An 11,170-nucleotide genomic window follows, 5' to 3' on the forward strand; every position below is an offset into this window, starting at 1 on the left:
CTCTCTCTAAGACGGTTTTATAAAGAGGAAGCAGCCTGCAACTGAGGTACTTCCCAGAGGCAGGATGACTGGGAAGCATTCAGATACTGTGCTGCGATATGATGTGATGCAAACTGCTTTTTTGTTGGGATTTTTTTGAATTTCTAAAACGTTTTCAAGGGTGTGGGATTTTTCAGACCAACGCCAGTCACACATCATTCTCCATTCTTCAAAAACACGTTTGGTCAGAACTCCACCATTGGGTTTCTGTGTTCCTTTCATTTACAGGTCAGTAAGGATTTCTTCCTGAATCGAAAAAACACCTTAGCTGCTTATTTGGTTTCAAGCAAGTCCTGAGGTGACAGTGGGCCACGCAGCGTTTTTAAAAGGAAAATAGCAATCTACTATGTAGCCCCTAAACTATTCTATAAAAAGTTCCCACACAACATAATTCCACTTTTGCAAGGATTGTGTATAATGTAAGGTTTCTAACAGAGTTCTTTCTGAGTTAAATTCCAATATGGCAGATGCCAGCTCTAAGGCCAAGAAGTTCTTCTCTGCCTTTGGTGAGTTCATCTGCGTATACTTCAAAGTGATCCTAGAGCTTCCTGCTAGAGGTAGGCAAACCAAGCATGGCTTGAGCTTCGCTCGTGCCAAATGTCTGGCTCTGGCTCGGTCACTGTTCAAGGAGGAATAGAGATCCAAAACCGAGTGGAGTCCAGCATCCAAGGCACTGCTCTTCATCCTCCCTAATGTATTTTTTAGAAGACCAAAAAACTAGTAAATGTAGAACAGCTGAGCACATAGTGTCTAAAACAGTCCTTCTGCCCTGTGTGTGTCTGCAATGGTGTTAAGCTGCAATTCAAACATTCCAATGAACACCTGTAACAGGAAAACAGTCTTTGCAAGATGTCAATATTTTTTTTTTGTTTTGCTAATTAATGTAAATGTTTTATGTGAGGTACTGACTTGATCCCACTTTACCGTTTGTATAGTTAGGTTCACATTTTAAACATACACAACCATAGAAATTCACCTGTTATAGTTGGAGTTATCTCAAGTAACTATTTCTCGTGCTCTAAGGTAACTATAACTCTCACCCGCACCATGCACAGTTTTTTTGTCAAAAGTTTGACTGCAATCATTACATTGATATTATGAATGATGTTATCAAAGACGTCATGAGTGCCGTAATTTGTGGGGTAATTAGCAGTGCATGGCGAGGGCGCGAGTTATAGTTGCCTTAGGGCACGAGTTATAGTTACCTGAGGTAACTAACTATAATAGGTGAATTTGTATGGTTTTATATGTTTAAAATGTGAGCCTAACTATTACGTCCCTCTAAGCTTTAGTTTTTTAGGTGATTTTCAATGATTTTTAAAAAATTGTATCTCCTAACTGTAACATCCATGTAAACTTTGTTTTATTTTTCAGTGAATTTCCAGGTTTTAACGTAAAGTAATTTTCATTACTATATGTTAATCCAACCACCACTGCACATGGCCGAAGGCCGTGCGTGGCAGCAGTTGGACACAGGGCCTTGGCCGGCCAACCCCCCCCAAACCCCTCAAGCCAATCTCAGCCCCAGGACCCTATTCCCCGGCCTAAATATTATTTTTTGGGGGGGAGGAAGGCTACGTGGCACCCTCTCCACAGGTCTGATCTTGGCCTCAGGGACTCCATCCCCCAATGTTGGGGACTGGGGGGGCCTGAAGGCCCTCGCATTCCCAGCAGGCTCCTCACCTCCTTTGGGAGCCGGCATTGCTGTCACACAGAAGGAGCCTGCATCTCTGCGGGCAGGAAAACAGAGGAAGCCGCTCGCAGTGAGAGAGAGCTGTTTGACAGCTCTCCATCGCTGCAAGCGGAGTGTTTGCTGTGACTTGGCGTGAGTTGTCAGCTCCCACCAGGTTACAGCAAACAGCTATGTCTTGGGGTTGGGCACCAAAGGACATAGCAGGAGCTGGCCCTGGAAGGTGGTGATCCCCAGGGCCACGTGGCTTCCCTCCAACATAATAGCCCCAAGGGGGTCCGCAACTGACCCCCTGTTTTTCAATTAGCCCTAGGGAGGTGACGGTCCCTGGGGCTGTGGCGGAGGAGGGGGGACAGGCAGCCCCCGCATTGATTTTACACATGTGCCCCGGGTAGGTGGCGGTCTCTGGGGCTGTGGGAGGGCTGACTGCTCCCCCACGCTACCTACACAGAAGTGCCTGGGGGAGGGCACCCCGGCATTCAATATGGCAATGCCCCCAGGACCTGGCCCACCCAGGGGCTTTAGTGAAACAAGCGGAGAAATTTATTTATTTTGTCCCAGCATCGGAGCTAAAGGGTCAGGGTGTCCCTACCCTGGCCCCTTTTCTTATGTTTTACATTTTTGTGTGGGACGTGGCTGAAGTCCCAACATGGCTGCCAACACTTCCTTGCTGAAGTGTTGGCAGTTAGTCAGATCTCAGCACAAGATAGGGAGGGTTTGTGAAGCCTTTGCGTCCCTATACAGGGAGTGCAGAATTATTAGGCAAATGAGTATTTTGACCACATCATCCTCTTTATGCATGTTGTCTTACTCCAAGCTGTATAGGCTCGAAAGCCTACTACCAATTAAGCATATTAGGTGATGTGCATCTCTGTAATGAGAAGGGGTGTGGTCTAATGACATCAACACCCTATATCAGGTGTGCATAATTATTAGGCAACTTCCTTTCCTTTGGCAAAATGGGTCAAAAGAAGGACTTGACAGGCTCAGAAAAGTCAAAAATAGTGAGATATCTTGCAGAGGGATGCAGCACTCTTAAAATTGCAAAGCTTCTGAAGCGTGATCATCGAACAATCAAGCGTTTCATTCAAAATAGTCAACAGGGTCGCAAGAAGCGTGTGGAAAAACCAAGGCGCAAAATAACTGCCCATGAACTGAGTAAAGTCAAGCGTGCAGCTGCCACGATGCCACTTGCCACCAGTTTGGCCATATTTCAGAGCTGCAACATCACTGGAGTGCCCAAAAGCACAAGGTGTGCAATACTCAGAGACATGGCCAAGGTAAGAAAGGCTGAAAGACGACCACCACTGAACAAGACACACAAGCTAAAACGTCAAGACTGGGCCAAGAAATATCTCAAGACTGATTTTTCTAAGGTTTTATGGACTGATGAAATGAGAGTGAGTCTTGATGGGTCAGATGGATGGGCCCGTGGCTGGATTGGTAAAGGGCAGAGAGCTCCAGTCCGACTCAGACGCCAGCAAGGTGGAGGTGGAGTACTGGTTTGGGCTGGTATCATCAAAGATGAGCTTGTGGGGCCTTTTCGGGTTGAGGATGGAGTCAAGCTCAACTCCCAGTCCTACTGCCAGTTCCTGGAAGACACCTTCTTCAAGCAGTGGTACAGGAAGAAGTCTGCATCCTTCAAGAAAAACATGATTTTCATGCAGGACAATGCTCCATCACACGCGTCCAAGTACTCCACAGCGTGGCTGGCAAGAAAGGGTATAAAAGAAGGAAATCTAATGACATGGCCTCCTTGTTCACCTGATCTGAACCCCATTGAGAACCTGTGGTCCATCATCAAATTTGAGATTTACAAGGAGGGAAAACAGTACACCTCTCTGAACAGTGTCTGGGAGGCTGTGGTTGCTGCTGCACACAATGTTGATGGTGAACAGATCAAAACACTGACAGAATCCATGGATGGCAGGCTTTTGAGTGTCCTTGCAAAGATAGGTGGCTATATTGGTCACTGATTTGTTTTTGTTTTGTTTTTGAATGTCAGAAATGTATATTTGTGAATGTTGAGATGTTATATTGGTTTCACTGGTAATGATAAATAATTGAAATGGGTATATATTTTTTTTTGTTAAGTTGCCTAATAATTATGCACAGTGCTAGTCACCTGCACACACAGATATCCCCCTGACATAGCTAAAACTAAAAACAAACTAAAAAATACTTCCAAAAATATTCAGTTTTGATATTAATGAGTTTTTTGGGTTCATTGAGAACATGGTTGTTGTTCAATAATAAAATGAATCCTCAAAAATACAACTTGCCTAATAATTCTGCACTCCCTGTATATAAAATTAGTTTTTTCTTTAATTACTAAAAAAAACTACTAAATGAATTTACATCAAATAATAAAAAGGTTGCTCTCTGGATAAAGAGCTACCTTTCTGCCAATTTTGTGTAATTATGTCCAGTGGTTCGGGTGCTATTGCTGTTCATAATCCCTATGGAAAAATGAATGGGGAAAAGGTGTTTTGGGACCCCTCCTTTTTCTTAGCTCCCCCTTGACAGATCACCCTGTAACTTTCCAGGCAGCAGCTCACGAGCGTCAAGTTCTTTGAGAAAAGTTTGTGAAGATTCATCAAGCGGCAGCAAAGATATAAGCAAGTAAAAAAATGTTTTTTCTATAAAAACTAGGTCCTAACTATAACTATCTAGTGGCGACTTCCACTAGGCTTTACATATACATATATATATATTTATATATATATTTTTTATTTTTTTTTAGAGACAGAGAGAGAGATTGCTTACGTCAGATTAAATTAATGTGTGATACCTATATTTAATGAAAATAGTGCACTAATTTAGGTCATGAAATAAATCACTATTCTTTTGGGGTGAAAAGGAAAGAGTAGGGGATATTCACCAATAGCTAAAGTGCACAATGTGAAATAGGGGGAACCTGGGTTCCCCATCTGACAAAATTGTGTGATACTAAGCTAATTGCTTTACTTCACTGTGCCTCATTTTGCCTAAGTGCCAAATTTGACAGCACCAATCAGTTCAGGACAACTTACATGCTACAGACAAACTTACATTCAATATGTTCTGGTGTTTATTAAATTACCAAACCTTTAATCCGTGTTTATGCGGAGGCATTAGTTTTATAAAGACATTGGTCTGCATTAAAAAAATGCCAGACGTTAAGTGCAGTATACAATCTTCTCGAAAGGGGAGACTGGGGGAATAAGTTGTCCTGCTCCAGATTCCCTAACTGACCTCTCAGCAACAGAAGAGAAGATCCTGTTCTAAAACCACTAATGAGCAAAGAAGGAACGATTTAGATTTTTACTGGTCTTAGTGTCTGTTTAGTCCTCTGACAGTCAATGCAGCCCGCAACAGAAGGATCGACACAGAGGACAAAGACATAAAACTTTAGCTTTAGAGGCGGCGGGAGGGGGGGGGGCAGAGCATGCTCGCCAGTCCTTAGTCCACAGCAGAGGGTGGAAATCCTACAGTTTTCCAAACTGATGAAAACAAGCAAAATAGAGGGACTTCCCTGTAACATTGTGGAAAAGCACAATTACATAATGGGATAGATATGGGTGTTTACGAGTGAGGATGATTACAGAAAAATGTATCAAATTTACGCAAAAGAAGTGAGTGCAAACTTTCTTATAAAAGTCTTTCACAGTCCTTTTTTTTCCCCAACAGGGCCTGAGAAGTGGATAAAAGTGACAACTGACAAACATTGGCAACTTTTTAACTTTTACTAATGGCATAAATGAATCCACTTAACCCTCAATGTCTGCGAACACAAGCAAAGTATCCCTTTGGCTGACATGTTTTGATATTCACCGACTATCCAAAACTTCAAGTTTACCTCATTTTTTATTTAACTAAATGCACTGAAGCAATTTGCAGCAGTGACACTAAATTTTCAATGCAACACTTGTAAACAAATATCAATAAATACTTTTACAAAGATGGTACCTTTCAATGGCTTATGCAAATGTTTGGTCTGGTTTTCGGGACAACAATGCAGTGAAACAGGCATACGATTACCACAACAGATGTCCCTTTCACAAGCAATGGGGGTCTGATTACTGAGGGGTACTACATTATGTGAGTAAATTCCATTTTGACAACTTGCAGAAATGAGACTTGAGTAACATAATAACTTTGAGATGTGCACAAAGGTTAGGGAGTTTCATTTCTCAACGATGTTGTCAGAAATGCAGAGAATCTTAAGGCTATATGTATATGTCACACGTAAAAATTTAACAGATCTTAACCCCGTGATACTCGATGGCAGGGGGGGGGCACTTAAGGCAACATCAGAAGGCTGTCTCCCAAAAAAATCTGAATATTTCAATTTACCAAAACTGCACATCAGCTTCTCCCACACAGCTCGTCTGGCTTTGTCTCTCAGAGATAACTGCCTAAGTGCTCCATGCAAACACCATTTTCCCATCGAATGTGAAATAATCCGAATGGCTTCCTCATTTAAACACAGAATGGTTTTGTCTCCCATGGTGCTCCCAGTTGTTCGCCTCTCCGGGAGTGATTAAACTGCTGCGGCTTGCGGTGCTGGATGGTTTGCCCGTGAAGTTGCCTCTCTGCTAAGCTGTTATTCTAACCATAAAAGGTAAACAGAAGGCAATTTTAAGAACTGCGTTCAGATACAGGCCTCGGGCCACAGGCCCGAGGCAGAGGCTGCTGAAGAAAGACAGAGATGTGGCAGGGAGGTGCCTCTCCTTGTGCGCGCGCCACGCATTCTGGAGTAGTAGGTTTCAGATCCCTGTAAAACTAAACAACTCCAAAGGTCCGGGGAGTTCTTATGTTGTTTCTTCCATAGTTATGCCTGTAGCTTGCGGGCCCTAGTAACTAATACTGTGGATGGTGCTGGGAAGTGAGGCTGTAGTAATGGAACAGAAAGAAAAGTCGGCCTGGCGGTGGTGAAAGGTTAGAGAAAAGATTTAAAAAAAAAAAAAATAGAGCCGGAAGGGAGAATGAAAAGAATGCCAAAGGCTTGGTGAAGGGACTAAGTCGAGAACACTGCATAAGGAAAGCACAGTGTGTTTTGGTGTCTTACGTTTTTTGACGTAAACTACCATCATTCTTTTCATTCTTGCATCAGGGGTTTGCCCCAAGTGTTTTCCTCTCGTTTTTTCTTCCGTTTTGAAAGTTTTTCTTTTTTTTATCCAAAAACGTTTATATTTGTATGTCTCTCCCTGAAAAAATTAACCATTGGTCCAATGTAAGAGGATGGCTAATACAGTCTGCCACAAAATCACCCCCTTGGCTGTTCCCAATTGTTGGCACAAATGTGAGCAAATTATATTTGTAACAGTGATCCATCTGAGTGTTCTCGTCTGTGCGTGTAATGTATATAGCGGGGAGGGAGGGGACTGGATCCTGTGTCTTGTACAGGGTGGGACTATGTCATTTGTTGTTATACATCCAGCCTCATCTGACCACATGCTAATTGTGTGTAGAGACGAGAGGGGGCAGCTACTCTGACAACAGCCCTCCCCCACAGGCACACAGCCTCCCACACCCCTTAGCCTGGCCTCACTCCTACAAAAGAAGGCTAGCCAGCTCTAGAAACAATGGGTCACTTTTCTATAGGACCAACCCAAGAGGAAACTATCCTATGGGAATTTAATCACTGTACAATTCGTATAGCATGTGCCGTGGATCCCTTAGCAGAATTCTCTAGAGCGGCCTTACAAGAACATGTGCCTGGCCTACTCCTTTTTCCCCCACAAGAAACCTATAAAAACAGCTAGGAGTCGAAAGTAATCACTGGGAAATAAACGTACAGGATTACTATTTCAGAAATGTGCTCTCGCCTAGTACCCTTAGGGGCATTTTGTTCAGTCATCCTTCTTTAGTGTGTAGAAGCTCTGACGTCACCATAGATAGCGTCACGCACTGAACTTCTCTGCTGTGCCTCAGGTCCAGAAAGGTTACTAAAAAATAAAAATGAACTGTGCTTTGCTTTTACGTCCCCAAACGGACAACTCGTGATTTAAATTTGCTGTGGCCATCCGGAAAATCGTGAGCTTTGTTTCAGGAAACGCACACCAGCTCCTTTTGTATCACTGAATTGTTTCGAGGCACATTATAATAATGTTAGTAGGGCTAAACAAAGACCGGTGACACAAACTAATATCACACGAACAAATAACGTAGATCATGATTATCACACGACACACGAGACAATTTGCCAGCCTTGCCAGGATGAAATCTAGGCAGGATTTGAACTCGTGACCTCCAGGTCACACCGGATGTCGGCGGCAAGGCGTCTCATACACTGAGTCGTCAGTATGTCGGTGTCCTGCCTCTACTAAGTAGACCACATAAAAAACACGATGGCCAGGGCGTTGAAACAATATATCTACTTGAAGCCCAGACATTCCTGACCTGAACACACTCATCTTGGGACCAAACAACGAGTCCCACCGGGACAGAATGACCCGACATCTCCCTAAATGGATACACACAGTGAAAGCTACCGACCATCCAGTGGGTATGACACCCTTCCCACTTAAGATTGGACTCCATGTAATAAATAAACTTTGGCGCCTTTTAATAAAGCTGTTTATTTCAGGCGCTCTGTTTTTTTATGAGTCTTAAAAGTTTTTTTTTTTTTTAAAGTATTCAACGCTCCACTCCCTCTTACTATACTACCAGCTTAAAAAGGGAAATACATACGATGAATGTCCTAGGTTGTTGAACCAAATTTGAAAACAATACACTCTATCGTGCAGTACACATCAGGTCTCCACACCTGGAAGCCCTCCCGAGCAGAATCAGTGGGAAGGTGGGAATACATTCGTTCCCCACATGCCTCACAGTATACACGGGAGTTTGAAACCTGACACGACACAGAAACAAGACCTGTGGTAGGGAGGACAAGCAGCAAAAATCGTTCCAGTGCCGCCCGGTACAGGAAATAAAACTACCCGTCACTCTGGTGGACTTCCGCCGGAGTTCAGAGGTAAACGTCAAACTTTTTAAGTCGCTCCCACCCCCAAGTGTGGAGTTCATGCACCCCCCCCCCCCCAGCGCACGTCAATCTACCTCGACATTTCCGTTTCTTTAAAAATAAAAAATGTGAAGTACAGTAATGTGCGTTTGCACCACATATAACGACTACAGGAGAGCTGGAGCTTAATGAAAGACTTCAGTATAGAAAAGCACAACATGGCGCCTCCGTAGTTAGCCTGAAACAGGAAGCCGGGAGACCAACGCGGCACACACAATGAAGAGGAATTCACCGGAACAAACAGCGAGATCCGGAGCTGGATCCATCCAGCCGTGATGTGGGCAATAGACCCCACCATCCCCGCGCCCCTACGGAGCACGCATGAGAGAACCGCAGGCTGCAGCCCCTAGTGCTTAAACACAGCCAGACACATACAGACAAAAATAATAAGCACTCGCTCCAGACTGGCGCCAGCACACATTACACACGCACGCCGCCCAAACCTCCCGGCTTCCTCATTGTGCAATCTCATTTCACCAATCTTCACAGGGGATACACAACATTCTCCACAATATTGAACATCCAGGCACATCATTTAGCAATTGAGATACGTTACAAGTAAATACATACAGGTTCGCGAAGTAACAAACATAAGCAACAGACACATCCAGCATAAATAAAAATAAAAAACTGAAAACCCTCCGTGGCCGGACAAATATCCCAGTTAAATACTGGCAGCTGAAGTGGCCGCTGTAGCCAATGATCTCTCTCTGTGACACGAGACAAAAAAAAATGCATTGTTGGTGTCTGGGCGGGAAAAAATAAAGACGAAAACCCCAAAATAGGGAAAAAAGACGACAAAACATTTTTTACCGAAAATGGGAGAAGTAACCGAAAAAAGAAACATACAAAGAAACATTTCTCTTGAAACATCTTTTAAATAGGAAGGGCAGGAAGGAGAATATCAAAAGACGGGTCTTCCCTGCTTCAGAGCAGCAAGGATTGCAGACTGCTGTCCCCAGCCACAACAAACCCCTGCAGCAGGCAAGACGCAGCGCAAAAGAACCTTTAAACGAATGATCGGAACGCAGTTTAGCCGGAAAAAAACACAAAACCTGCAGCTGAGTGGATGAAAGCGATAAGGAGATTTGTCGACAGAAGCAGGGAGTAGGGAACCAGCAAAGGAGGAAGCCCCCCGTCTCCAGAGAGGCGAGGCGCTCACCCAGCCACAGCCACCCCTGCAAGAGCCAGGCAGTAGCCTGGCGTGAGTTCGCAGAGCTGCAAACCTTACCTTGAACATAGAAGAAATCGCTCTCTTCCTTTGGCCTCTTTTCGTTTTTTTTCCCTCCACGACCGGCACCGGCTGAAGACAGAGAGCAGCCCCCCTCAAACACAACAAAACCTCGGTCCTTCGCCTTCGTTTTCCCTTTTTTTTCCGGTGCCCTTAAAACCGAGGCTGTCGAGAGGAAGAAAGGGCATAAAAGAGAAAAAAATAACCCGTCTGTAAACGAGGGAAGGGAAAGAGAGCGAGACAGACAGAAAAAAAGAGAATTCTTGCTCAAGGCTTTCCAAACGCCTCCGGGGCAAAGGATTAAGCTGCAATTAGCTCAGCCCTAGCACTCGCCCTAGCGCAATTTTGCTATGAAAATGTGCTATTTTCTCATCATACAGATGTTTGAGGGAGATTTTTTTTTATAAATATAAACTGTTCCCCCCCACCCCTGAAATAAATCTTTATAACGGGCTTTTTTATGTGCTGGCGGGATAACGGTTTAATATTGTAGGATTTCAGGCCACGGTGTCACCTCGCTCAGCAGACTTTACTGAAAGAGGAGGAAAAAAGAATGGGGGCAGGAGGGGGGTGCCGATTTTAATCATTTTCATTTCGTCTGATGTAATATTTCCCCAGGCGTTTTCGACTAGGCATAAATTTTCAGTTTCTAAATAAGTAACACAGGGCACGTTTCTCGCATAGCTCCAGACTCTGTTATACAATTAAAGAGCATCACTCTTAAACTTGTTGATAAAGTGGATTGAAGTTAAAAACAATGGATGGGCGTCCAGTATTATTTTTTTCTGGGGGTAGACAACATTTTGCCTTTATGTTTTTTTTTAATCCCCTCCCCGCACTTTTTTTTTGCTCATGTCTGGCACTGCAAAAGGCGATTTTGTTTCTCTCTCTCCCCCCCTAGGGCCATCAAAACCAAATGACGTCTATCGACATGCATTTCTGCTATTGCAAAAAGCGCCCTCGACTAGCCTGCCTCTGGCAAAACGCGCCATTTCAATTATAGCAGAGGGCTTAGATGGAGATGTCTGTCGTGAAGAGTTCCCATGCAGACAGGCAGCTCCCCGGGCACTCTGCGGGGTGACCCCCCTCCTCTGGCCTCTCTCGGATTTTCTTTCTTTTTAATGAAAGAAGAAACATGAAGGCACAGCGAACAAAACATTGATTTCTCGGAGAGGAAAGATTAAATGATAGCCCAAACTTT

The 11,170-nt window shown here is 44.0% G+C and overlaps 1 protein-coding gene and 1 long non-coding RNA gene across 3 annotated transcripts in view; one reads left to right on the top strand and one right to left on the bottom strand.

Annotated features, from left to right (window-relative positions):
- The window catches only part of LOC138267498 (uncharacterized), a 135,287-nt gene extending 129,700 nt beyond the window's left edge, over positions 1–5,587 (top strand). Inside the window, exon 3 of the long non-coding RNA XR_011199814.1 lies at positions 5,399–5,587. This is a non-coding gene — a long non-coding RNA (uncharacterized lncRNA). The remainder of the gene's footprint in view (positions 1–5,398) is intronic.
- KCTD15 (potassium channel tetramerization domain containing 15) overlaps positions 1–10,964 on the bottom strand; it is a 149,003-nt gene extending 138,039 nt beyond the window's left edge. The window contains exon 1 of one of the 2 annotated variants that reach the window (XM_069216489.1): positions 9,970–10,964. In XM_069216489.1, coding sequence (XP_069072590.1) covers positions 9,970–9,978 — 9 coding nt within the window. In that variant the 5' untranslated portion in view covers positions 9,979–10,964. Of the gene's footprint in view, positions 1–6,064; positions 6,226–9,969 lie in introns of those variants that run through there. The other variant, XM_069216490.1, reaches the window with a different exon arrangement.
- Positions 10,965–11,170: the final 206 nt, after the last annotated feature.

The sequence above is a fragment of the Pleurodeles waltl genome, chromosome 12 (genome assembly GCF_031143425.1).
Source record: "Pleurodeles waltl isolate 20211129_DDA chromosome 12, aPleWal1.hap1.20221129, whole genome shotgun sequence".
Classification (NCBI taxonomy): domain Eukaryota; kingdom Metazoa; phylum Chordata; class Amphibia; order Caudata; family Salamandridae; genus Pleurodeles; species Pleurodeles waltl.